Source organism: Lactuca sativa, chromosome 1, assembly GCF_002870075.4.
Source record: "Lactuca sativa cultivar Salinas chromosome 1, Lsat_Salinas_v11, whole genome shotgun sequence".
In the NCBI taxonomy this organism is placed as follows: domain Eukaryota; kingdom Viridiplantae; phylum Streptophyta; class Magnoliopsida; order Asterales; family Asteraceae; genus Lactuca; species Lactuca sativa.
In genome coordinates this window covers 44,721,868-44,749,564 of record NC_056623.2, presented here as the reverse complement: position 1 = coordinate 44,749,564, position 27,697 = coordinate 44,721,868, and the positions used below count along the sequence as shown (strand labels likewise).

The following is a 27,697-nucleotide window of genomic DNA, read 5'->3' as shown; positions in this document are numbered from 1 at the left end:
CCACAATAGGTTCTTGGCTCCACTGACACAAAGGGGGAGATTGTTGGGATTATTGTGTTGTGTTGTGGGCCTTGTTTTGTTTATCCGATATGGGCCTGTCTATACCGTGATCATAGATTAGGGTTTTATTTATATAGTGCATGCATGTATGCCGTAGATTATGGGCATTTTATTATCGTGTTTATTGCTTGTAACCCTAATAACACCTCTACAGTCGAAGTCCTTTATAGAGCTCTTCTGAGGTGTGAGGTTTAATCATTCGACATATTTTGAGCCATTCTTGTGTTCATAGCTCTATTATTGTTATTCATCTGCATAAAATTTATCGATCCTACTAGAACATTGTTCTAATAGTTTATAGCGTTATACCTCCAAGTGATCTGAAATGGAACCCCAAACTCAGATCTACTGCTTCCCCCTTTGATCCACCACCTTGCTATACTCTTCATTTGCTTGGAAATGACTTTAAAATCACAAAATGCTCTTTAATGACCTCCAAATGTCCAAGAACACTCAAGGGAGGGTTAGGGTTTCGTGGTGGCTATATGAAGATGAGAGGGAGGCTGATAATTGGGGTGTTATGTTCTTTATATAGCGGCATGCTCTAAAAAATTAGGGTTTAGGGTCTCTGAGAGTACGTTGGGCGTACCTCTCGTACGTTAAGCGTACTCCTCCCCATACCCGCGATCATTTACTCCACTACTTTGGGCGTACACCAACTTACGCTTGGCGTACCCAGTCAGACACGTGCATGCTTCCCTTGCATGCATGGGACTTTCTTGCCAAACATTTCCATCAGGGACCATTTATGCCAAATTCTTTAAAGTGCTATAACTTCTTCATTCTAAGTCCGTTTCCGACGAACTTTATATCCACGAAAAGGTGGCGAGATGCCCTACGCTCCTGACCACACACCCAAGCCTTAAACCTTCTGAATAAATCTCGGGACCCTAAAAGACCAAATTTCTCATACCCTGGGCCTCCGAGACCTCCACAAAGTGCTTTTCAAAACAGGGTGTTACAACTCTCCCCACTTAAATTAGACTTCTCCCTCGAAGTCCGCTACAACTAACTACCCCCACAACCTCTAATGGTGCTTCGATACGATTGGAAATCCTTGGTGCTGAAAGGATAAAGCGTCTTTCAGCTCCCAAAATATTACACATGATCAATCCACTAATAAACACGAACACTCATTCTAGAGAAGACGATTCCACAATCCCATGCGGCACACAACCCTTTACCACCTAAAACCCAAAATCTGGAAACCTGGGTTTGGTCTGACTCCTAGGCCGACCACTCATACTATCTATTGCTAGCTCTCTTCTCATTACTACTAACGGACTATACAACCCTGGGAACCTAAAGTTCCTACCCGAAATAGAACCATGGGTCATAATCTACTGAACCCCTGACCCTAGAACTCACCGTTGGCCCGCACCGGGTATCTTGGCCTACTTCATAGAGTAAGACCGCGTCAACCGGATCAAGCACAACATGCCATCTAATAGACCATCAGAATAAGATGTCCACATAATACTGACAATAATTTAGCATGTCGTTCCTTGCCATCCACCACTTCCATAGAATACAGTCTCACAAGCGATTACCACCAACAACATACCTACCACTACCGGCCAACCAGTACAGTACTCATATCTAGCCTATACCACCCTTTGGGTGGGAATACCAATATGCCAAGTCCAAATGATCATAGGGTCCGGTCATCCTCAAGATGGAATACCCTAGATTGGAATACCAACATGTCGAATCAATTCAACCATCGTGTTGAAACTCTTAGGGTTTGTTGGCCTACCACCTCAACCGTACCGCTCCTCTTGAGCCTTCGTGCCTACGACTTTCAGTCGACTCGCACCAGGTATCTTGGCCTACAGCATAGAGCAGGACAACCTCAACCCTATCCATATATAATGTGTAGCCATAGATGATTAGGAGAAAGATCTAACCTAACGCGCTCCTATAAAATACATAATCAACACAATCTCTATACCCACAGCCTATGAATGGAATGCTCCCGATAACCTTGGATAATTCTAGCACCCGCGGTATGTTGCAACATACGTTACTTTCTGGCTAGGTACTTGGCAGATCATGCGGTCAGTTCTCGGTCCGGAAGCCCGATATGTGGTGGGCATTTTGTTACCCATTTAGCATGTTCTTATGAAGTTATCATTCCCGGGATGACTAGGACTCTTACATGTAAAAAAGGGAATGAGTTTTCTTTGATCTATTTGGAAACAATGCGTGTGGTAATTAATATGAGTACACATTGGAATATACATGCCGATAATGAGGACGATGAGCCACCACAACAAAGAGGAAGGGGGAATATGAGAGGAAGAGGAGAGAGAGATCAGCCGCTACATCAACATGAGCCCATAGGAGGAGGACCATCTCAGGATGAGACGTTGTCAAGATATTTGGACCGGATGCATGTTAGTATGAATTGGATTGGTGTTACTATGGAAAATATGGTGCAACATTTCAATATCAACCAACCACCGACTTTGGGGTACCAATGATTTCACCATCTTGGTGTGAGATGTGGTTGTGGCAACATTTTGGAACATGCACGATTGGAGAAATTGATGATGAAGGAGATGACGAATGTTGAAATTATTGCATTTTTAGTCTTTGCTATTTTTAGTGATATTTGTGTTTGTTTTTGTTTTTTGATTGTGTAACAAAACTTTGTGATGACTATGTTGCTTCCTTCCACATTTTGGTTGCTTGTTTGCAAAAAATCATGAGAGAGAATAAAGATATAGAGTTAAGAGAGTATACGAGTTAAGCCGTATTTTTTAGATTTGAGAGTGGAGACCCGCAATTTTTAATAAGTGTGGGGTTAATTTCGTAAGACAAACAAGATTAATAATGCGGGTAGAGTTCAGTAATTATAGAGTCATAAAAGGGTCTTAATATATTAAGACAATTCAGTTGAATTGCATTTGTTAGAAGAAATTTTTGCACGTTGACACTCTGTGAGGCCCAGTTCTCACGACGTGAGCATTTATCCCTCACGTTGTGAGCTCAAAGAAGATAATACTCGGAAGTCAATTTCATGCGACACCACGTCGTGAGTTTCATACCTCATGTCATGAGTCACATATTTCTACAATTTGGAAGCCTTTTATTCCATATTCTTGTCACGACTCCCTATTATCATGACTTGCGATATCGTAAATTTGGTTATTACTCTTTCTCTCAACCATAAAATGTGGTGTATGCTTTCCCACATTACGATTCATTGCTTTGAAGATTATACACACCACACTTGTTGAAGTTGAGAGTTTCTTCTTCGCATTTTGCCGACATATTCACGTATCTCAGAAAAATCCGAGTTCCATTCACAAATTCAAGATGCTCAAGTTATCCACACTTTCCAAATCGAATTCTCCACTATTACCCGAGGGGAGTCTGTTCCTTTTTCTCCCTTTTATTGCTTTTAATTATCTTATTGCATACAATGAGGGCATTGTATGTAATAAGTGTGGGGTAGGGGGTCAAAAAAGTGAATTGCTAGAAAAATTTTAAATTTAAATTTTTAAATTTTTAAAAATTTAGAAGTAGATTTGAAATAATAATCTAAAAATTAAATATAGTGATAATTAAAAACCTTAAGTTGCTAGTGTTGCGGGAGATGATCCAATGCGAGCTTAAATGTTTAATTGAGCCAACATATGTTATAGTATATTTGTGGCTTCCCAAATCCTACTAAAAATCCATGATATATGAAAGATAATCTGGTAGTTTATATTGCATAATAAGTTTTGCAGCATGTACCTGAAATCTATCCAGGAGAGATTATGTAGTCATTGCACTTAGACTAATACCTCTAACCAATAAAGGTTGAAGTTAAGCTCCCTTGCCTAAGTATGTAGGATTTGAGCGAAAAAAGTGAGTTATATATTTAAAGAAAGAAAGAAAGAAATAAAGAAAGAAAGAAATTACCAAAGAGTTGAAGAATTTTGGAGCTATCAAGTATGAAGATCAAAAGATCAAAATTATGAAGAATCAAAAAGTTGAAGATACCAAAAATCAAACAAAAAGGTGGTGAATTCAAAGAAATCAAAAAGCAAATATCAAAGAAGTGAAGAATTCCAAGAGCTCCATTGTGGTATCAAAGTTGCAATTTTTCTAGATTATGTATGCTTGGGTAGCTTAACCAAAAATACCTTGAGGTTAAGAAAGATTTCTAAGGATTGTTTCAGAGGGTCACAAAAAATGAGTATCGTATAAGCTAAGGGTGAAGGTTCAAAAGGATTGTGAGCATAGGCGGATACCCCTCAAATTTTTTTTGGTAGTGTAATTTTTGTTTACGAATCCTTCAAATTTTTTTGGTATAGTGTATATATACGCATCCCTTCAGTTATAAAAACAAACAAATAGTAGAGCTACTGGTTAAGGTGTTGACTTATTGAAGTAAAGCTCTCAGGTTCAATTCTTGTTGCTTACATATCATTTGTTTATTTTTGTTTTATTTTCCCAGCTATTCTATCCCATATCGCCAAACATATGTAAACCTAACCATTTTTGTCTATTATATAACCCTATTATCCTCATACTTCATTTGCTATCTACTTTGAATCCCACATTGATTCAAGTATCAAAATATACTTCAACTTCATGTTTATATAACAAGAATTGAGGTTAGCTAAGGATTCGATTAAGGTTTGAGTTTAAAACTGAAACCGAACCAGGGAAACCCAAGTACCCTGGAAAAAAAATTTGGGTTACCCTAAAATAAAATTGGGATACCCCTTTACTTTGATCCTGGCTCCGCCACTGCTTTCTTGTAACTTATTTTTTATGGAATAAGTGGCAGAATTTCATTTTATTTTACCACTTGTGTGATGTGGGATTGATTGGTATAAAGTTCAAAAAATATCATGGTGCTTTCGTTTTTCCCTATCTCACTACTACAAAAAAAAAAAAAAGCATTACCGATAGCCAAAACTGTCTGTAATCCGTCACTAGTGCTCTTTACTGACAGATTTCTAACACACCAAAATCTGTCGGTATATTCTTGTCGCTAATTGTTTGTAACGGATTTCCGACGGCTATGGCTAATTTTTAGTAACAAATTTTTCCGTCAGAAATAGTAGGGGTGCAAACGGGCCGAGCCGAGCCCGAGCCTGAGCCTGACCAGGATCGGCTCGGGCTCGTTTAAGTTATATGAGGCTCGAGCTCGAGCTCGGCTCGATTCGAGCTTTCTTGTACTGAGCTTGGCTCGAGCTCGTAAATAATTATCCAAGCTCGGCTCGGGCTCGGGCTCGACTCGTTTGTTATCTGACGTGCCTAAATAAGCTTAAGCTCGGATCGAGCTCGTTAAGAAGCTCGTTTACTAATACCCTAAATCCGTAATTCCTGTAATATATTTTTATTTTAATATATAAATAATAATAAATTATATTATGTAAAGGCTTGTTTAGGCTCGCGAGCCTAATCGAGCTTAATGACATAGGCTCGAGCTCGAGCTCGTTTAATAAACGAGCTTAATATTAAGCTCGAGCTCGGCTCGGGCTCGTTTAAAATCGATTTCGAATCGAGCTTTTAACGATCCGATCCCGAGTAGCTCGCGAGTAGCTTGGCTCGTTTGCACCCCTAAGAAATAGTAACAGATCAACAACATAATATATTTTGCAACGGATTACCGACGGAGTTTGTTTGCAACGGATTACCGACAGAAAAATTTACTAACGGATTACCAACAGAATTTGAAATAACATACCAACGGATTACCGACGGAATTTGGAATAACTTACTAACAGATTACCGACGGAATCCCGAAATAACTACAAATTTGTTTCTATAACAAACTAGCGACGGACTTTGGCATTATAAAAAAATTTACAAATTAATGAAGAAATTAAAAACTAAAATTCATTACATATTCAACACAATTTTTTTAAACATACATTAAATCTATGTTTTAAAACCAACAAATATAAAGTAAATCCATAAATTTCAATCATTTGACATACATAAATGTATAAATTTCAATCCATATTGTCAAATACCATAAATTTCAATCCATATTGTCAAATATTGTCAACAGCCAATAGAGAATTCCTTCTTGATTAGCTCGTGGTTTTCACACCTATCATTGAGAGTTGTTAGCTAGAGAAATATTTATATATTGTCAAATACCATAAATGCCCTCGAATATTACCTTTTATCTTCTGGTGAATTTCTTCAAAAGATCATTCATTTTTCCAAGAAGACGGCTTTCCATGTCCTCTCGTAACTTCACCTCACTATCAAAATTGGCTTCTATTTCCTCTCATTTCTTCACTTCTCGTTCCAACATGCTCTCTAATTCATTTATCTAAAATATGGTCCAACAAACATATAATTAGTATAAAATAAATAAGGAAATAGCAACATACTTTACAATTTTATCATAATATAGACACATGCCTTCTTTGATATAAGGCATAATCATGGGATGATGAGCCATACTCATAAGGTGTCCCCGACACAACGATGTCCGGATCTGATGACCCAACGGATGTTGAATAGGGACGGGGCCATATTTCTCACACATTGCTTCTCATATTTGTCCTACAATTTGCCAAAACATAAAAATTGTTACTACTCTAAACACTTGAAAAATAATTAAATACATAAAAATTGTTACTACCCACAAAGGATCTTCCCCCTTGCCTTCTTCTACAAAAAAAAAAAAAAAAACAAAAACAAAAACAAAAAAGCAAAAAAACAAAAAAAACAAAAAAAAATAAAAAACAAAAAACAAAACAAAACAAACATAGTTGTAGTTTATGCTAACCTAAATACAAATCACTAAAATTTATTAACAAGATTCATTTACCATCTTCTTGCGGTGTTGTTCTGTTGTAATTGATCCACCTGTATGTACCGAGATGGAACCATTAACACTACTGTTACGATTTCTCTTTCCGCTCTCGGATATATTTCTCCAAGTATCAGTGTCCTATATATGTGTAGTAATAAATACAAGATATTTTATGATAAAATAGAAAGCCATGATTATTATAAGAAATTTATTATTAAGAAATAAAGGGACTTGTTCTAGTAAGAAATAGCAACCTACTTTCATGTATTAGTAAGAAATAGAGGGACTTGTTCTAGTAAGAAATAGCAACCTACTTTCATGTATTAATAATAAATAAAGGGACTTGTTCTGGTAAATTACATCTACATTTTCCTATGTTCCTAATACATCTACATTTTCATAAATTTTCAAAAAAAATTGATTATTATAAAGCATATTGTTCTTTTTGAATTTTAACAAGACTACATGCAGTCAAACACAATACAAACTATTGGGACAACTAATTGCAGTTAGTTTCTGTCCCACTTAGACTAAGTCTAATATTATAATGTTCTGTTGAATAATTTATTGTTATTATATCATATAGGGTTTTAGTTTTTGTTTTCATTTGATATTGTTAGTGATTTTCTTTTTGATGTAATTTATTTTTATTTTAGTTTTTTTCTTTATTTAAATGTTTGGCTGGAAAGAGGTTAGATTTTGTAAGAAATGCCTTAATTTTTCCTTCTTTAATATTCAATTTTGGTTGTCACTGTGATAGCATACAACTTTCGTTTAGAAATTACAACATCATATTTTGAAATCCTACATGGCATGGAAATATGGAACATAGTTATAGTTATGATTGAATGGATATTATAAAATATAAATGAAACAATAATATAAATGAATGGATATAGTGTTGTTAAGAGGATATTTTAGTTATTGTTACCATAAAGAGTTGAAAAAGAAACATGGTTTGTATGATGTATGCATACCTAGACTCTGATTTGGTGTTTTCAAACTGCAAAAAGATCAAAGAAACATAATGTCAAGAAATTTTATGAAATTTTTACTCAATTTAGCATGTGGGTATACAAAAAGATCGAATCTTTACTCAAATTTGTATGTGGGGATTCAAAAAGTATGAATCTTTATTCAATTTAGCATGTGGGTATAGAAAAAGAACGGAATTTTACTCAATTTAGCATGTGGGCATACAAAAAGAACGAATCTTTACTCAAATCTGTATGTGGGCATTCAAAAAATATGAATCTTTATTCAATTTAGTATGATGGTATACAAAAATAATGAATCTTTACCTGGCTTTAGGGAACACCTAGCAATCAAATTCCAACATCCATGAAGCAACCTAGAAGGTGAGAATCCATAAGATTTGTGATTTACCCTTTTTTATTACTTATATCAATTATTTCAATAAATGAAAAGTTGATTGTTATTGTAGCATATACCCTGAGAAATTTTCTGGATGGGGTTCAAGTAGATATGATGATGACATGTGTCAAATGGATGATGATGATATAATGGTTGTTTTATACTTCTTTCAGTGTGGTTCACCTCATCATAGATAAGTTAAAATTTTACCTTCGGGAATATCCGCTGCAATGACTGCAATCTCAGCAAGCAACCATAGGCAATACTTCACAAATATTGGGTATTCAGCCTTGCATACTTCTGATAGATGCTTCCCTAAAGAAAAAATCTCATTAATTTCTTGACATATAATATCTCAATAAGAAAATAAATTCATAGAATGAATTCTTAGACTTACCCGTGCATACTCCTAAATTTGCAGCAAGAGATTGAATCACAAGTGCAAAGATTAATCCAATTAAAATCACCCAAAGTAGCTGGAAACATAAAAGCATTCAATGATCAAGCTGAAAACATAAAAGCATCGCCTAAACCAAATTTGCAAGAGAAAATTTTTTGGGACCAAAATTGAAAACATCAATTATACTCGGGGAATGAAAATGCAATTTACTCTATTACATTACACTCAGGTACTCAATGTTGAAGCCGATTTAGAAATATCTTTGGCCCAGGCTATGCAAACTTGACCAGTTGACCCTATATCTAACATCATCGATCACATTTGGAAAGGTTTTTTGCACAAAGAGTAAACCAAACTGTAATGCATGTACATGCCAGTTGAAGGGTATTTTGGGAAATAGTGTGCACCAATTATTGAGGAACCAACAACACCTGAGCTAGAGGCTGTGGAATTATCAATAAAAGACATTGATGATCAATACTATGAGGATTCACAAGTGGTTAGACGAACTACTTTGGTAAGAATCCTTTAGTTTTGAGTTGCACATGATATAGATATACACTCTAATAATCAAATAAAACCATTAAGCTATATGTCTATTTTCATCATAGATACCATGTAGAAGTAGTAGAATTAGAACAGCAACATGAAGGCGTTTCTCTATACACCCTATATTAAATTCTAGAGTAAATTACGTCTTTCGTCCTTGTGGTATAGTGGTTTGTCAGATATGGTCCAAATATGAATCATTTTGATTTTTTGATCCCTTTTGTATGACATTTTTCACCTTTAAAACTTTGAAGCTTTTTGATTAAAATTTGTACATGTTGCAGTGCACTGATGGACTCTGTGGGGTGTGAGAAGTGTCGTCTTTGGGGAAAACTTCAGGTTCTTGGTATTGAAACCCATACCCATTTGTAAGTATTATATATTTTTATTTTTCAATTTTTCCCAAGAAATGTTAGATTTTTATTCATATGTTTGTTACAAAGAAGTGAAGTAATTGCTCTAGTTAATTTACTAAATCGGCTATCAGAATCTCTTATGTTCGTTAATAAAATGGGGACTCCTCCCGCTAAAGAAATAATCAGCAGACCTATTATAAAATGGGGATTGTTGTAAGTGGCTTATTGGTAAATTTCTCTATTTTTTCTATTTTATATTTTGGGTTTTTCAAGTGGCCAAAATCTAACCAACAATTGTTATTGTCAACAAAATATAAACAAAAGTGTAAATTAGGTTTTTTTTAGTAATACATGGTGAAGAAATTACATCTATGTTTTCCTATGTTCCTATTATAAAGCATGGTGTTCTTTTTGAATTTTAACAAGACTACATGAAGTCAAATACAATACAAACTGTTGGGACAACTAATTGCAATTAATATTGTCATTGTCAACTAATATTGTTATGTTCAAGAACACTATTTAGAATCATAACAACACCAAATCAACAAGATTGCATTTTAAAAAGGAAACCAGAATCATACATGACTTCAAGGTTCTTGAAGGAAAACATGAAGTGATAGGGGCAAAATGGTCACCTTCATTATCTTAACAGATGAGATGATGACTTAAAGACTCTGATGTGAAACTATTAATTGGACCATATCCATATGAATCGAAGGACTCAAACGTAATTTCCCTAAAAAATGAGTTGGATTATATTGTCAGGTGTCATATGGATCAGAATTGAGCAACCGTGGTTCCACATTTGACATGGACTAATTAGATTTCATGGATGGTGATCAACCCATTTCATATGAAAAAGCCAAAGGTTACTTTGCTCGTGATCCATCACAAAGGTAATTCTTTATTTTCTTCTACAAATTATATCTGTTTTTCACATAAAAAAAATTACAGTTATACGGACATAAACATCTTTTATTTTTCAGATGGACTGTATATGTTGTTGGTAGTTTCTGGTTTTAAAACCATAAATTTTGTTTCCAAGGGTTAAATATCAGTTCAAGGGATCTCGCGATCCTCTGTCAAAAGGTATATATAATAAAACACCAATTTTGTTCATAAACTTCTATAAGATTTGTTTCACTTATCTTTATATTATATATTATATATTATTATTATTCAAAAGGTGGAAAACTCTGTTGTTGGAGCTCCAAGTGGCGTGATCGATCAAATGGCTTCTGCACATGGTGAAGGTAACAAGCTTCTTGCAATGATTTGCCAGGTAGATAATAAATATGTGAAGAGACAGGTAGATAATAAATTGTGGAGATTAGAGATCATTGTATGAATTAATTGGAGCAAACGAGGACAGATCACAGGAGAAGATTAACTACAAGGTATGTATTAAAATAATATTTATCATCTATTTATCCTATCTTTTTAAGGCACTTTTGTATGACCATTATACCCCCTCCAGCAGAAAGGAACACATGTCATCTAACTATGCAATCCAATTTTCACATTGTGAAAACAGGGGACCTACAAAGTAGGGAACACGAGTTTATTTTACTGCACTTAAACTAAGCATCGGGTCCCTCACCTCATTTCCTTTGGGTATTAATCCCCACAATTCTTAAGACTTGATGAATCCAATATCATAATTTTGGCCTCTGAAAGTTGGATGAAGAATTTATAGCTTTCTCATATAGTATAAACTAACATAAATTATCAAACGGTGACAAAAATACTAACGGCATAACAATTTGTGATATATAAAATGTGAATCATCTTAATCATGTAATAGAAAAAATAAGTTAGGTTTTTTTTTTTACCAAAACTTGAGTGAAAAAAAGCTGAAATCGGATTCAATGGTAAGGTCCACCAGCTACAGCAACAACTTCGACAATGGTGGTGACGACAAGAGACTGAGGCGATGCTGGTTGTCGTTGGTGGGTTGCAGGTCGGACAGGCAGCAGGAGGGAGAAGTATGTTGCGTCGACGGCTTTGGAGGAGCCGGAGGGTTTTGCTTCCGACGACGATGGTGGAGGCGATGATGGAGGCGGAGGCAGAGGTAGTCGCCGGTTGGTTGCAGATCAGAGATGCTAGGAGGAGCTCTAATCGCAGATCGGGGGAATAGAAGAGGGAAAGTGAGACTAGGAAATAACATATTTACGAAAGTGCCCCAAGTATTTAAAAAATAAAAAAAGAAAACCGAATTTCAATAACGGATTTGCGACAGAATTTCAATTTTGTTGATTTCCGTCGGTAAACTATCGATACACCGTAACGGATTACCGATCAATTTCATTATGTCGCAAAAACGTTGCAAAAGCGTCGCTAATATCCTAATAATTCATCTGTCGGAAATTCGTTACTTTTCTGACAGATTTTTTCCACCGCTAAAATTTCGTCGCTATTGCTCTGTTTTCTAGTAGTGTTTGTAACTTGCTTTATATGACATAAATAACAATTTACTTTTCATTTTTTTGACCATCTGTGTGTCAACGGAAGAAAGTTCAAAAATAGTATCGTACTTTCGTTTATTCGAGATATGAACTTACTTTTAATGGCAGAAATAACAACTTATTTTTCATATTTCAAACCAGATGTAGATAAGGGTTGAAAGCTCAAAATTTAGCAAGTTAATTCTTTAGCATCACGAGTTAAAATAAACCAAATTAAACTAGGTGATGTTAGTACATTATTAGCATCATAAGTCTTGATTTTTAACAAACGGTTTCTATCATATATGGTAGATTTTTTTTTTTACCAAAATGAAATCATTTTATTTAAGACCCATCTATTCTAATGAATGAAGGGGGGTTTTTTTTTTTTTTTTCAATTTGTCATACTCTTATTCAAATTGTCAAATATTATTTTATGGTTATTTTGAATTAAGTTTTTTCCACATGTTATTTTATGAGTTTTTTATTTTATTAAATTCAATATAATATTTTAATTTAATAATTGCAATAAATGGATATCAATTTCATTAATAAACTTACCTTTTAATTTCAAAATTTCCAAAATTAAAGCTTGTTAGTTTCTTTTGTTTATTTATTTAAATTTAAAAGATAAAAAAAGATATAATAACTCATTATTTTTCTTGTTTTCTTATAAATTCAAACTTCTCAGATATTTAGAGTGTTATATTTAACTTTTTCTTTTTAAATTAACCTATTTAATAAATGAGACTCACAACTAGGCTGTAAACGAACCAAACGAATACGAACAAGAATTTGTTCATGTTCGTTCGTTCAAGTTAGCTGAACAACAAACGAACACGAACGGATAAATGAACGAGATTTTCTTGTTCATGTTCGTTCGTTTAAAAAATTACATTGTTCATGTTCGTTCGTTTATTTTCGTGAACATGTTAAACGAACATAAACGAATAAACATAAGCAAACAAATATTAAAAAAAAACACAATCGAACATATATGAACATATAATATAGTAATATAAAAAAAAATTAAATATAAATAAACTTCAACGAATGAACATAAGCGAACGTAAACGAACATCATAAACGAACGTTCACGAACATAAATGAACGAACGAGACCATTGTCATGTTCGTTCATTTAACTAAACAAGCAATAATTTTTGTTAATGTTCGTTCATTTATTAAATAAACGAACTTCCCGCCGAACAGTTCACGAACGGTTTTCCGAACGTTCAGTTCGTCTACAACCCTACTCACAACTAGTGTAATTATATTTTAAGAATAAATGTAACCACTAAGTAAAATATTTAGTGATTTACGAAAACTAACTTATATGGTAGTTTTATTTACCAAGTTTATTGCTCTACATATTACCAAATATATTGCATTAATTTGGAAAAAAAAGAAACTACAATATATGCTAATGTACATCAGCAATAATATTTTTAATACTTAAAATACATGTCGGATTAATATAATTTTAAAACACAAATAACATAGATATGATAGGTATATTTAAGAACGTTTAATAGTTTTTCTTTTTCATAAATTAATGAAAATTGATCAATCAAATACAAGTATAAGCAATGTAGAGTAAATTTTGTTTACAAAAAGTTGTATATATTTTTGCAAGATAAAGAAAAAGGATTTACGGACTTTAGAAGATTTTTTTAGCCAATTTTATCCTCATAATTAATGAGTTCTATGGTCTGATCTTATAAACGTAAGAACACCATTCACCGAAGTTAATTAATCACCGTTTAAAAACTATTCGTCGTAGCTGCTTTGTGCGGACAAACAACATATATATATATATATATATATATATATATATATATATATATATATATATATATATATATATATATATATATATATATATATAAGCTCAGGGAATATGTGGTAGTCGTGTACCTAAGCTTATATATAGAACTCTCCAAACAATGTAGTTTTGATCCATTTATATCTAAACTAATCATGATATCTCTTTTACTATTATTCCTTGATCACGTGACTTACTAAATCGATCTAATTTATGTTCATTTTCTTCATTGTGTTTAAGAACTTAAAGCATTAAAAGTCGTGACCATTTAATCAACTTTACTAAATTCTAAAAAGAAACTAATAGAATAAAAGATAAAAGAAGAAAATGTCAAAACTCAATCAAGCTTTTAACAAAATCATTGGATATAGTTATTCAAGTGAAAGACAAAACGATTGAGTTATATTCCTTAAAAAATATTAGTCTTTTATTTTCTTTATAAACTTCAATAATTATTTGCAATAAAAATATACATATAATTGATCTTTTTCATTCCATAATTGAACTTAATTTAATGGTATTCTATTAAAGCAAAACTAAGAGAAAATGAAACCGGATTTGTTTTGTTTAAAACTACGTCGTTTAAAAGGTTATATACCTAAGCTTAGGTACATAACAGCCACATATTCACTATTCCCTATATATACATACATACATATATATATATATATATATATATATATATATATATATATGTATATATATATATGTGTGTGTGTGTGTGTGTGTCTGTGTGTGTATGTGTGTGTGTCTATATATATATATATATATATATATATATATATATATATATATATATATATATATATAAGTTTAGGTATCCAAACCCACCATAATACAAAGTTTTGTTTGATATATTCATTATAATGTTCTTAAACTTCAACTCCAAACCTGATTTACTTTCAAGATTTTTAAAAGTTCACTTTATTTTCCTCTTACATCACATGTTTTTGTCGAACACCTACCAGGCTATATATATATATATATATATATATATATATATATATATATATATATATATATATATATATATACTACGCTTAAAATAGAAAATTATGTAAGAGGAAGATAAATGTTAAATTTATAAAAATCTTGGAAATAAATCTAGTTAGAAGTAAAATTATAAGTACATTGGACAATTACAATGTATATATATATATATATATATATATATATATATAGGGAAAGGATCAAATGAGAAGGCCTAAAAGGTTGAGAACGCGAGAACAAATCTGGTACATTAAATATTTATAATCTAAGGATGTCATTAATCATTAATTTAAAGAAATTAATAAATGAATTTAATTGTTTTTTTAATTAAAAAAATATATAAAAGGGTATTCAAGTAATTTTATGATGTCATCCAATTTGAATATATCGGGTAAGTTTGAAAATTAAAAGAAACCGTTCCTATGTTTTAGTAATCACAGATAACTTCTAATGTTTTGGATGATTCGATCATATCTTGAAAGAAAAATAGCGTCACAGATAAACGATTATAACACATTCGATTAATATTGTTCATCCGTGAAGAGTTATTTTGCATTCTGAACTTTGTGAAGCGTCTAGGTGGAGGAATGTCGTCGTTGATCAATCGAAGTGGAAGAAGTAAGTTTTCTAATCTTTATTGAATTTCGATTGACTGGAAAACGGGTGTATTAGTGTGTTTAGGTTTTTATAATGTGTACATTTGACGATTCTTAAAACCCTAGAAGTTGGGTCGTTCGTTTTTTCTTTATATCGTCGATTATGAACTGTAGTTAGTCTTCATCTCTGATGATTGTTGTTTTAAATGTTTTGTTTCACAAATAACACGTTGGTGTATTTGATTGTTAAAATGAAAACGGTAATTATAGATGAGTTTCGAATTTACGGTATTGTGATATTGAATGTGCTTAAAAATCAATAGTTTATGATTGTGTTTGATAGTTATAATATGCATATAAATGTGTAATCGGAGTCGACTACTTTGAAGTGTAATAAGGTTACGTAAACCCAAAAATTAGGGCTTTTTTTTTACATCATAAGTAGCACAGGAAGAGTAATTGATGTTAGTATTCGATTGTGAATGTTTTTTAGTTGACAAATAATAGCGAATTGTAAGAATGTCATTCATTAATAATGATTACTTGTAAAATCCGATTGTGCGACAGAAGTACTTTTAGTATTAATCCTTGTTGTTGTTTGTATGTTTTGTATATTGTTAAATTGATATTCAGTTGTGAATGGGTACTTTATTGAGTATGTATGTGGTTTTGATCCTGTACATGATTTTGTATGTAAAGATTAATGATGTAGGAGTGCCAACTGTTTTATGTGGGTAAGTTAATTGCACTGTTTGTTTCTTGATGATTGTTGTAAACATTACTCTGATTTTGGGGAGAAGAGGAGTAATTGATGTTTAGTATTCGATTGTGAATGGTCTTTATTAGAAAAATAATAACGAAGGGTATAAATGTCATTTATTACTACTGATTACATGTAAAATCCGATTGTTTTTAGACATAAGTACTTTTTCTAGTATTATTCCTTGTTGTTGGTTGTATGATTTGTATATTGTTAAAGACATAGTCATTTGTGAATATATACTTTGTTGAGTATGTTTTGTATGTAAAGAATAATGATGTATGAGTCCCAACTGTTTTACGTGAGTAAGTTAACTACACTGTTTCTTTATTGATGATTATTGTAGACATTCCTCTGTTTTTTGGGTATGTGTTTAATGTAGACTGTATAATGGATGATTATTTGAGTTGTTAATGATTCAATTCTGAGTTATAAATGATTAAGGTATATTAATGCTATTATTAGGTAGAAAGAAAAGCGAGAGGATATTACTAAAGACGGCATTCAGCAAATTCACTAATGAAGAATCCAATCCATTGCTTATTGATATTGAAGATGCATACAATGAAGGAAATGAACTAGTACAACCTCAGATTAGAAGAGAAGGACAGAAGAAGTTTTCAACACCTAAGAAGAAAACTAAAAATCAAATTGGTGGTGATGATGATTATTTGAAATTTAAAATTTTAAATATCAATTTGAATCTATAGTGATTATGTGTCTTATTTTTTGGACAGGTGTGGGGGAACGTGTTAATCGCACACCAGCTCATTCAATGCGAAGGGATCTTAAAGTTGTAGTTTTGAGCTCAAATTCAAGTAATGTACTTGTTTAGAAATAAATTTATTTAGAGTTTGATGTTGTAGTTAGTTTTAATAACTTGTTTGTTTTGTATTTATTAATAGAAAAAAACAGGAAACCCAAAGTCAATGTGAAGAAGTTTGATGGAGGAAATTCAAGGTTTTCTAAAGCTAAAAAAAATATACAGAAAAAAAAGGTATGAATGATGATTTCATGAAATGTAACTTGTATATTAAAGTATCTTCTTTGATGATTATGTTGTCTAATTATTGACAGGTTTCATTGAAAGTTATGACTTGACAGAAGACAGTGTACTAAATAGGGAAAATGAATTGAGAACAAAAAGACGTTTTGATAGATGTAAAACAAAAGGTGATGAAGTTGTTGTTATAAATTCATTTTCAGTTATTGTTATTTTCTTTAATAAATTTAGTATGGCATTGGTTTGTTAATTTATTTATAATCATTTATTGTGTTAAATTTGTCTTAACAGGAAAAGAGAATGTTACTGTCAAGAACCTTGACGAAGATGAAGACTCTGATTTTGAAGCTAACATAACTGTGGTAACAAGGAAAAAGTGAAGGCATCATACTTCATTCAAAGATGATGACAAAGAAAATGTGAAGAAATTTAAAAGACAAAGGAATAAAGAAGGAAATGTATTGAAGCCAAGAAAACATCCTAAAGTTGTAGCAAGTGGTGCAGAAGAAGCTAAGCGAATACAAGTACGGACATCTCCAAATGTTTTGTACAATTGTATGCATAACCTTAGCAAGGAACAGGAAGCTTATATTTCTTCTATTGGTCTGGGGCATTTGTTGAAGATGAAAGTGGATGGGTGTGCATCAATTATGGGGCATTATATTGTCAGGAATTTTAACGCAGATAGGATGGTACTCAAACTTCATCATGGAGAGATACCAATCAATTGGCAAGTTATTCACGAAATGTTGGGTCTGCCTCTGGGACATGTTACAATAAAGTCTATGCCTTATAGAGAAGTCACAAATGACACGATAACTGTTTGGAGAAAACAATTCGAAGATGAAGATAATATTAGACCAAGGGCAGTTCAACAAGTTATTATGCAGTCAACACGTGTGGATTTAATGTTTAAAGTAAACATCTTTGTCCTGTTGTGTAATACACTAGGTCAGTCGATGAGCATGGGCACATGTGACCTGTCGATGTTATCAAAAGTCACGAAAGATCTGGATCTAAGTGACATTGATTGGTGTGGATATGTTTTTGATTGCCTTAAGGAGACAAAAAGTGCGTGGAATCCGAACAGCAAAAAAGGATTCTATGTTGGGCCAATTATATTACTGCTGGTAAGATTTGTTTTAAATTAAACTGTCATTCAATATTTGTAGCCTTATGTGTGCAGATTCATTAAAGTGTATTTAAGTAATACATTTTTTATTTGTCTTTGTTGTAGTTGCTATACGTAGAAAGTGTTCGATGCGATTCAGTGAAGATTGTACGATGCAGACCAGCAATATGTTGTTGGAGTGTTGATAAACTACATGAGCGAGAAAGAGTAGAGTGTAGGACAATTGGTCTGGGTATGGGTGAATTGCAAGATCCATTTCAATTCGTCAATGAAGCATCGGGAACTGGTAATGTAGGGCAAGAAAAGGTTCAGGTAATATTTTATTGTATTGAACAATGCATATGAAATTTATTATTTGTTTATTTGGTATAGTATAAATTAATTACATTCATAAATTATTGACAGGGAAATGATGCAGGAGATGTAAGGTGTAAGGTAGTAATATAATATAATCATAACTAAATAATAAGTTATTAGTACAACAACTAATATTGTGTTGCTTTTCGTAGGGAAATCATGGAGATGATATTTTTAGTGGAAGTGGGGAAAGTGTTGAGGTAGTTAACTACCTATTCACATTTGAATAATGAGTTTCTATAGTATTAATTAATACTAACTGACATATTAATATTTTTATTTGGTTTGTAACGTAATTCTATTGTGGTGACCTAATTAGACAACTGTTAAAACAATAAAGGAGATGTACGACATGATATTGCAGCAAAAGAAAGTGTTGGAAGACAAAATAAATGATGCTGTCAAGAAATATCCTGATAATCAGTTGGTCAAAGAATGGAAAAACAAAGTAAATCATTTGTTTACTGAAGTTTCTGCATCAGAGGAACCAGAACAGTCTCAATGGTGGTATGATAACGAGGCTGAAATTGAACGTACGTTGATTCTAGCTACAACTAACAAACAGTTTGACAACTCCCCGATAGCAAAATGTAGTATTCAAATGTCACAGGAATATGCAGATTTCGCGAATAGATCTGGAACAAAATCTTTTAAGAATACACCACCATCTAAAATGGAAATGCCAATTCCTTTGTCTATAGTACCATTCAACAAAGATGAACATTGGGTTAGTAGAAGAGGGTACAGGCCTCGCATGAAATCCGAATATCTGAAATCTCCTTACGTTATACGGGCTGTTGATATCATCAAAGGAGTTCCACGGCAGGAAAAACGTGTAACAGAATGGATATTCTCTCTCCAGGGAGATCCAAAGTAAGTTGCATTTAAAATATTTTTAAAATTACTTAATTTTATTGTTTGCTTATTAAAAATAGTATTAATTTTTCACGTCTATTGCAGTGATATAGTTTTCCACACTCTGGATGGGTTTTCTGCTCAGAGGTTTCATATGGAAAGTTTCTTTCCAACATGTGAACTATTTGGCCATGTCATTGATTGTTGGAGTCAAGTGTTGAATCTTGATGAAAGTAAGCGTGCACCTGAATCGCCCCTGAGAGTTTATTGCAAGACAGACGTGACGGTATAAGTTAATATTGTTCAATGTTGATTATATTATTTTTTAAATACAAACATATAAAAAAGTTAATGAGTTTTTAAATTTCGATCACAGAATTCGTATCTAGAAAGTGGTTTAACAGAAAGTCAACGTAAAGATAAATTCATTGAGAATTTGGTGCTTTCTGTTGAAGATATGGACGCAAGCCTACGTTTTGTTGGACTGGTAAGAGATATATCTCCACAGTTTACTTACATGTGTATTTATCATTGATCAAATATGAATATTAAAAAAAGTGAATACAATTGTAATTAATAAACGTTGCAGCTTTTCCTACCAATCATCCGTTCCTTCCACATTTTCCTTTTTGTGATCAATCTACAACAACCAGAGTTTGTAATCGTTGACAACAGCAAAGTTGATGATCCTGATGGTGAGAGATATGGTCAGTTGCCCCAAATCATTGTAAGTGATTAATAAAAATTACTTGACATACTTAATAAAATTTAATATGTGTTGACAATGTTTTTTTTACATTTTCAGAAAGAGTACATAGTTGATTACTTAAAATCTCAGAATCATCCAAAAGCTGAGATGTTTTCACATGTGATGCCACATAGACTGGAAATGCCTTGGAGAACAATAAACAACAGCATTGATTGTGGTGTGTTTACGATGCGTCACATGGAAACATATATGGGTGGAGGTATGAATGAGTTTAAAGCTGGATTCAAGAACGAGTCTTCTGCACAAGATGATCAACTTGTTAAACTGAGGACAAAGTATTTATACAAAATCCTCACTCATGAATATAATGTTCAAAATGATTATGTGCTGCAAAAGGTTGATGAATTCCACAAGATTCCTTCAAAACAACGTTCTCAAATGTTGGCCATTGCAAAGGAAGAAATTCACAGGAGATTGGATGTTTTAAGTTAGTTGTTTTAAAAAAGTTATTTTAGTTATGACTTTAATGGTTTCTTTTGGATGGATTAAAAACAATGCTTTTGTATGCTAAGGATGTTAACTTGGGTTGCTGAACGTACAATACTTACTTTTGGTTTGCTAATTTTAGTAATGGACTAGTGATATTTTAGTATTTATATTTTTACATTAACATTTGAATAATTAAGTTATCTTAGAAAATGATGATTAACATTGATGGTATAGTTTTACTGTATATTCAGTAATGATTCTAACTAACAAAAATTTGTCAATATGCTATTTTACTATGAACAAACAATCATAATTTTTAATAGTTAAAGTGAACATATCTATATTATATAATGATTGTTGGTTGGTTTATATCTTAATGTATGTTGTTATTTAAATATTGAATAATAGCTTAAACACTTATTTGAAGTATTCCTAACATATTATACTTTAGTTCAACCTACATACATTCTTTTGGTTTGCTAATTTTAGTAATAGACTAGTGATATTTTAGTATTTATGTTTATACATTAACATTTGAATAATTAAGTTATCTTAGAAAATGATGATTAACATTGATGGTATAGTTTTACTGTATATTCAGTAATGATTCTAACCAACAAACATTTGTTAATATGCTATTTTACTATGAACATACAATCAGAATTTTTAATAGTTAAAGTGATTGATGGTTTTATAATTTCAAGAAAGCACAAGTATATCTATTGTAAGTGCGAACTGTTTTAATCTAATAAAAGAGGTTTAAATACCAGATATTGTCATTAATCTGTTAACATTACCAAGTTTGGCATTGCTATTATTCATCTATGCATAAAATAAAAACGTTAAAAGTAATGAAAGTGGTTTAACATAACATAACCTACTAAATCATAGAAACATATTCTTATTCATAAGTGTAATAGAAAAGTAAAATCTATTGGGAAAATGACTGGGCAATTTTAAGCTGCTTTTGACTCTCGTGCAAGTCTTACTTTGCAAGTCCTCCAATTATGGTTAACATATTGATTGCAACCTGTGCACATTCTGGTTTTTTTCTTTGTAGCTGCAACGGCTTTCTCAATAGCACTAACCATTCTTTTCTTAGTTCCACTACCTTTGGTACGTATAGATGCAGGTGGATGGATATTTATTTCATCAGGAATGCTGCGTATTCCAAGCATCCGAATAATTTCTTCTTCATCGTTATCAGATGATGTTTAGTTGGAACTGGCAAACTCCATTGCTGCCTGCTTCAACGTACGTGTTTTTTCAACAAACTCCAACAATTTCTCTTTTCTTCTTTTGAAATGATCCAAACAGTATTCAATATTGTTGTATGCCTCTGTTAAAAGTTTAAAGGTGTCATCTTCTATTTCCATGGCAACATGTTTCATGGCAAACAAATGGCTGGAAATTGCATCCCTTCTCCATCTTTTTAGAATATACTGCTCTGGAATCTCTTCAATATGGTTGTTTTTCAATACAGCAAAAATATGACGACACAAAATGCCAGTACGTATGAAGTGATTGCATGAACATTTAACTTCTTTTTCAGGCAACTTTAGTTCAACCTACATTGTATAATAAAAATAATGTATGTTAGTAACTGATTGAAGTAACATATTAGTTGGTGGTTATTGCATAATAATGAAAAAAATATATGTAATTTAAAAATAATTATATAATATACTTGTATGATGACTAATGAAAAGCATTTAAATGATGAATATAACCTTGCATTTTATCTTCAACTGTTTGCTCTTATCCGTTTGTGTAATCATAACAACTTGCCACCCATCAATCTTTTCAACACTGTCGATAGAACAGTACCAGGCTGCTTTAAATATTTCCTTTTTGACCTCATAGAAATTTTTTTTTTGTGTAAACCGCAGCTGCATGTTCTAGTAAGCCACTTGGAAGCGTCATTTCATGCTTTGCATTTTTTGTATCATGTTCTAGTTTCTGTTGAGCATTTCGTTGCTTTCCAATTGCGGTGTCGTAGTTCATCATGAAATAGATAAGCAAATTACCAGAGTTAGAGTATTTATTAAAGAATGAGTTCACGCTTTCAGACCTTGAAGTAGTTTTCATCAGACCGTGTAGTGGCATGTCTTTAAAATAGGCTGGAATCCAAAGTTTTCGATCCCTGTACATGTCTTTGAACCATCTTTTGTCCTGTAGTTTGAATTTTCTCATAAGCAGTTTCCACCTTGATTCAAACACTTCAGGCTCGATATAGACATTCCAAACAAGCTTTGTAAAACGCTTGCGAAAATCAGTGTTTTTCAAAAAATCGGCTGAAACCTAAAAAAAAAAAGAAATTTATTAGATTAACTATGAATAAACAATATGTATGCTAATCGTTGTTAAAAATATGTAAAACTGTGTAAATCATTGTTGAATAAAACATGTTTCGTGTTAACATAGGCCAAAATATACACACCTTGGCTTGTAGTTTTTTCATAATGTGCCACATACATAAACGATGATTAGAATTAGGAAATATTGCTTCAACGGCCTATAGAATTGCTGGATCTCGGTCTGTTAACACTAATTGAGGGTGTTTTACATGTGCTTTCAAAAAAGCTTCGAGCAACCAACGATAAGATTCTATTGACTCGTTGCTTAACAAACCTGCCCCAATGTTTATTGAACGTTTGTGGTTATCAATGGCTGTAAACGGCACAAAAATCATTCCATACCTGTATCAAAAAGGTAATTAAAAACAGATTCAATATTGATTACGAAGTCAAAAAAACATCAATATTCATAATTAAATAAAAAAAATGTGTAATGAGTATAAGAGCGTATACTTATTTGTTCGGAATGTAGCATCAAATGATATCACATCTCCAAACTCCTTGTAATATAACTTATCGGTTTCATCCGCCCAAAACATTGCGTTTAACACACTATCAACACATTTATACTCAAATGTGTAATTATGAAACTCATCTTTCCTCATGTTCATTTTGTCAACAACCAGCTGTGCATCCTTGTCACCTATAATGTTTCCCACCTTTCTTCTGAAATTTTTATAATCAATTGCTTCAGGGCCAACGTTTTCATAACCTCCTTGCAAACTAGCTTGTAACTTGTGTGCCTTTGTTGCACCGATGTTAGATGTTGAAGAACGCACTATAAACTCCTTGTCTTTATAACTAAGTCGTCGTGCACGTTTGGAATACCGTCTTTCTTCTTTAGTCTCTAGGGGTTGGTTGTGATTCTCTTCAAACTCATATATTTTACACGCATTAGTTTGCATATGTAACCTTTCAAACTTTATCAATGCCTTGTAGTCCGTAATTTTGAAGTTTAAGTTTCGTTTATTCCTTCCACTCCCCTCAGGTTCCAAAGTGTCAGTTGATCTGTTAGGTATTTTACCCATTTTGTTGCACACTACATACCTTTTTTTAATGGTTTTGTCACCAAACCTCGTTACTGTATTTAATCTGACACCAAAACCTGCTTTATCTGCATATAATTTATACATTTCAACCGCCTCCTCTAATGATTGATATATAGCATTTACATCTGGCATAAAATCTTTAGGAACAATAGGTTTCCACAACTTGGTTTTCCCACCAGGAGAGTCAACAACATTACTATTGAATGATTCCTCTTCAGAATCAGTTCGATTTGTACCTGTTTTTTAAGACAACAAAAAACAATAATGCGACATGCAAAACCTGATATAAAATTCTATGAAGTACGTATACATAAAGTAAAGAACTTTATAATCATAATAAACGTCTGTGAAACAGTAACCAGAGTTGAATTGTTTACATATTTGAGTCGTATTAACGCATAATCACCAATGATTATCAAACTTAATCAACATTGTATTAAACTTAAGAAAAAATCACCAACGAGGGACTCCAGTACAACGATATGTGATATAAACCATCATTACGTAATTAATACATGCAACGTATATGACTAATCATATACAAATATGTACTCCGGTCTTATTCAACATATACAACAATTCAATAACTATTGAAAAACACGAACTGTAATTACAAGATATTGATTACGATTTCATTATTTACCTTCACTAGCATAATCAGAAATTTGATTTCTTCCGTCGAATTGATCATCAGACTTATAGAAATCGTCGTCGTCATATTCATTACAGTTGACGTCTTCTTCGCCATATTGATCATCATCTTCTGTATCATCGCTACTATAATCAAAACAGTCCGACATCGATATTGATTTGAATCACGAATGTTATATTGCGTTGTTATCTTCAAACGTAAATGATTAACAATATACAAAATTCGAATGAAATTCCGATTGCTATACTCGAAATCATCCCTGGAAATCGTATCTTCAATTCAATATCTCATTGAACGATAACTATGGAATATCCCTTAATTATAGGAAAATATTAATGGATAATATATTGATTATTAATTGTATTATATTAATTAAAAAATAGATTAAATACAAATTTACTTAAATACCCTAATAAAATGATTGGCTGATAATTGTTCTCGCGTTCTCAACCTTTTAGGCGTTCTCATTTGATCCTACTCCTATATATATATATATATATATATATATATATATATATATATATATATATATATATATATATATATATAACGACATAGTTTGGTGGTTTTGGATACCTAAGCCTATATATATATATATATATATATATATATATATATATATATATATATATATATATCTGTGTGTGTGTGAGGGTGTGTGACAAATGATGTTTTTTTTGAACAACGAAATTTATTTGAGAACGACCAGCGGGTAGCTGGACCACCAAAGAGTACCGGAAAACAAAAACAAAATAAACAGAAAAAAACGAACAAAATAAAATTGCAGAATTGACGAAGATGGTGTTTAACATAACAGAAGAGCAAATTTAAACGAAAGGAGAGGGAAGACCAGTAGAATCTGAAAGTCCAATACTTTAAAGACTCAGTCACCAACATGGGTTAGTCAAGAAGGGTAATTACATTGCACCTCAATACTGCAGCAAAAGCATTATGCACAGAGAAAAACGAAGAAAGATCTGACATCAAACATTAGGTCTTCACTATGCGATCTCTGACATAAATATTAGAGATCCAACAAATCGGAAACACACAACGATTAACACCAATATCTTCCATGATTCCATCCATGGGAATAATCAACCAACAATTTATATTGTTTGTAAATATGAATTCTGCCAAGTTGTGACAGCAACCCAATGCAAAGAGATTCAATTGACCACCAAAACGATATCCATAAAATCGAAAAACACACGACAACACCAAGTGTAAACCCCTCCCACCCAAACCCAATGAACACGAAAGAACACACCCCAAAGAAATGTTTAAACTGCAGCAAAAGCCTATATTATATCTACTTAATGAACTGATACACACACCAAACTCACACTTGCTGCAGTAAACATAACGCCAAATGATACCAAGCTTCCCAGCCCCCACCCACCCAACCAATTAGTGAATCATGAATGGGAAAAAACACCATTTTTCCCAAATTACAGAGAATCCTCGACCTCTATTTTTTTATCCAAAGAAAAGCATTTGCTTTTATTTTAGCTGGTATCCTCGATTTGAAGATTATTCCATTTCTTGCCTTCCAGATGAACCATAAAGCGGTCATAATTATGGCATGAGTGATTTTCTTTTGTAACGGGGATTGTAAATAAGCATGTGATATAGATAAAAGCTGACTGAGAGAGTTAATCTCAAAGACCTTTAATTCACACCAAATCTCCAATAAATGATATTTAAGAGGCCATTGAATGGAGTAAGATTATTTATTAAATTATAATAAATTTGTGGTCCTCAAAGTTTGTTAACAAATACCAACTACAACATATATTATTTACTTTTCTAATTAAATATGTTCAATAAATGAAATTCATATAATTTTAACTATAAATAGACGTTATGAGGTACTTATCTATTTGTCAAGGAGTTGTTCAAAGACTTATAAGCTAAAAAGCATGGCCCCATTTCCTCCTTGTGAATCATTGGAAACATGTTGTCAACCAAACGAAGTGTGTATGAGGCAAGAGTGGCCAGAGTTGTTAGGGGTGGCTGAAAAGGAAGCTTGTTTGGCAATTGAGAAATCGAATACCAAGGTTAGAGCTGTCCCGTTGTTACTAAATGAGATCCATACAACAGACTTTTGTTGCAACAGGGTTTGGGTATTTGTTGATAAACATGGTGGTGTTGTGATCCAAGCCCCAATGGTTGGTTGAGTTGAATATAAAGGATGTAAAATGTCTAAATAAATGGTTATTATAACCATAATAAATAAAGTTTCAATTTTCTCATAACTGGACTAGTCATATATATTTTTTTACAAAATATATATGATCTACTGGCCCCTATTGGGTCATGCATGTATAGAACAACAAACGTTTGCACTATTCTCGATTCTAATGAACACGATAAACATCACCAAACACAATAAAGGACCGAAAAAATTATTACCATAACTTGATTATAAGCCAATGATATAATTTTTTCTGTTTATGCTTAAAATGAGCCATTCATATATGTTTACAAAATAATCTATTTTATGTAAATTAGATAGTAAATTGAACACATGACTTTAATTTGTCATTTATTCCATATATATATATATATATATATATATATATATATATATATATATATATATATATATATATATATATATATATATATATATATATATATATATATATATAAACAATACTTAAACTATAAAAAAAGTTACGTATATTTTTATTCATAAGTGAATAACGAATATAGTGTAATAAAAATCTAATAGATTTTTTTATTCACTTATGAATTTTGAGAGTTGAAACTCTAAAGTTTTTTTTATTTTATCTTAAAAGTATATCAATATGGATGTCTATTTATAGAGAATAAAAAATTATGAATTTTGATATATTTAAAATAATTTTTCGATAATAATGGGTTTCTAAAAATAAAAAAAAACGAAAAAAAAAAATATGTTTTTGTGTATATTAAGGTAATGATTAGCATAGTTT

At 32.1% G+C, this 27,697-nt stretch overlaps 3 protein-coding genes and 1 long non-coding RNA gene across 8 annotated transcripts; 1 reads left to right on the top strand and 3 right to left on the bottom strand.

The window, feature by feature from the left end:
- Positions 1-6,355: 6,355 nt before the first annotated feature.
- LOC111899130 (uncharacterized) lies at positions 6,356-11,662 on the bottom strand. 3 transcript variants are annotated; one of them, XR_006189712.2, is made up of 7 exons: positions 11,353-11,662; positions 8,610-8,688; positions 8,290-8,527; positions 8,140-8,189; positions 7,816-7,841; positions 6,854-6,976; positions 6,356-6,693 (listed from the first exon to the last, which is right to left on the bottom strand). It is a non-coding gene; the product is annotated as an uncharacterized LOC111899130 (long non-coding RNA). The 3 variants fall into 3 exon arrangements; XR_006189711.2 differs by having other exon boundaries at positions 8,423-8,527; XR_008231244.1 differs by having other exon boundaries at positions 8,423-8,522.
- On the top strand, positions 10,274-20,842 carry LOC122196958 (uncharacterized). Of its 3 annotated transcripts, XM_052770061.1 has the most exons (17): positions 10,274-10,416; positions 10,507-10,609; positions 10,707-10,917; positions 15,351-15,396; positions 16,600-16,791; positions 16,872-16,952; positions 17,040-17,131; positions 17,212-17,307; positions 17,429-18,267; positions 18,375-18,581; positions 18,675-18,704; positions 18,779-18,826; positions 18,946-19,499; positions 19,587-19,767; positions 19,858-19,968; positions 20,071-20,208; positions 20,287-20,842. In XM_052770061.1, exons 9-17 carry the CDS (start codon positions 17,695-17,697, stop codon positions 20,680-20,682), a joined length of 2,238 nt encoding a protein of 745 aa, XP_052626021.1. In that variant the 5' UTR covers positions 10,274-10,416; positions 10,507-10,609; positions 10,707-10,917; positions 15,351-15,396; positions 16,600-16,791; positions 16,872-16,952; positions 17,040-17,131; positions 17,212-17,307; positions 17,429-17,694; the 3' UTR covers positions 20,683-20,842. The 3 variants fall into 3 exon arrangements, with proteins under 3 accessions (XP_052626021.1, XP_052626023.1, XP_052626020.1); XM_052770063.1 differs by having other exon boundaries at positions 15,358-15,396; positions 16,600-16,952; XM_052770060.1 differs by having other exon boundaries at positions 16,600-16,952.
- A 1,051-nt stretch (positions 20,843-21,893) lies between these two features.
- Positions 21,894-23,444, bottom strand: LOC111899902 (protein FAR1-RELATED SEQUENCE 6-like). The gene is made up of 3 exons (XM_052765507.1): positions 23,120-23,444; positions 22,410-22,980; positions 21,894-22,247 (listed from the first exon to the last, which is right to left on the bottom strand). The coding sequence occupies exons 2-3, from the start codon at positions 22,572-22,574 to the stop codon at positions 21,894-21,896; spliced, it is 519 nt and encodes a 172-aa protein (XP_052621467.1). The 5' UTR covers positions 22,575-22,980; positions 23,120-23,444.
- On the bottom strand, positions 22,952-24,885 carry LOC111899901 (protein FAR1-RELATED SEQUENCE 5-like). The gene is made up of 4 exons (XM_052765506.1): positions 24,729-24,885; positions 23,490-24,321; positions 23,311-23,378; positions 22,952-22,980 (listed from the first exon to the last, which is right to left on the bottom strand). The coding sequence occupies exons 1-4, from the start codon at positions 24,883-24,885 to the stop codon at positions 22,952-22,954; spliced, it is 1,086 nt and encodes a 361-aa protein (XP_052621466.1).
- Between the last annotated feature and the right edge of the window lie 2,812 nt (positions 24,886-27,697).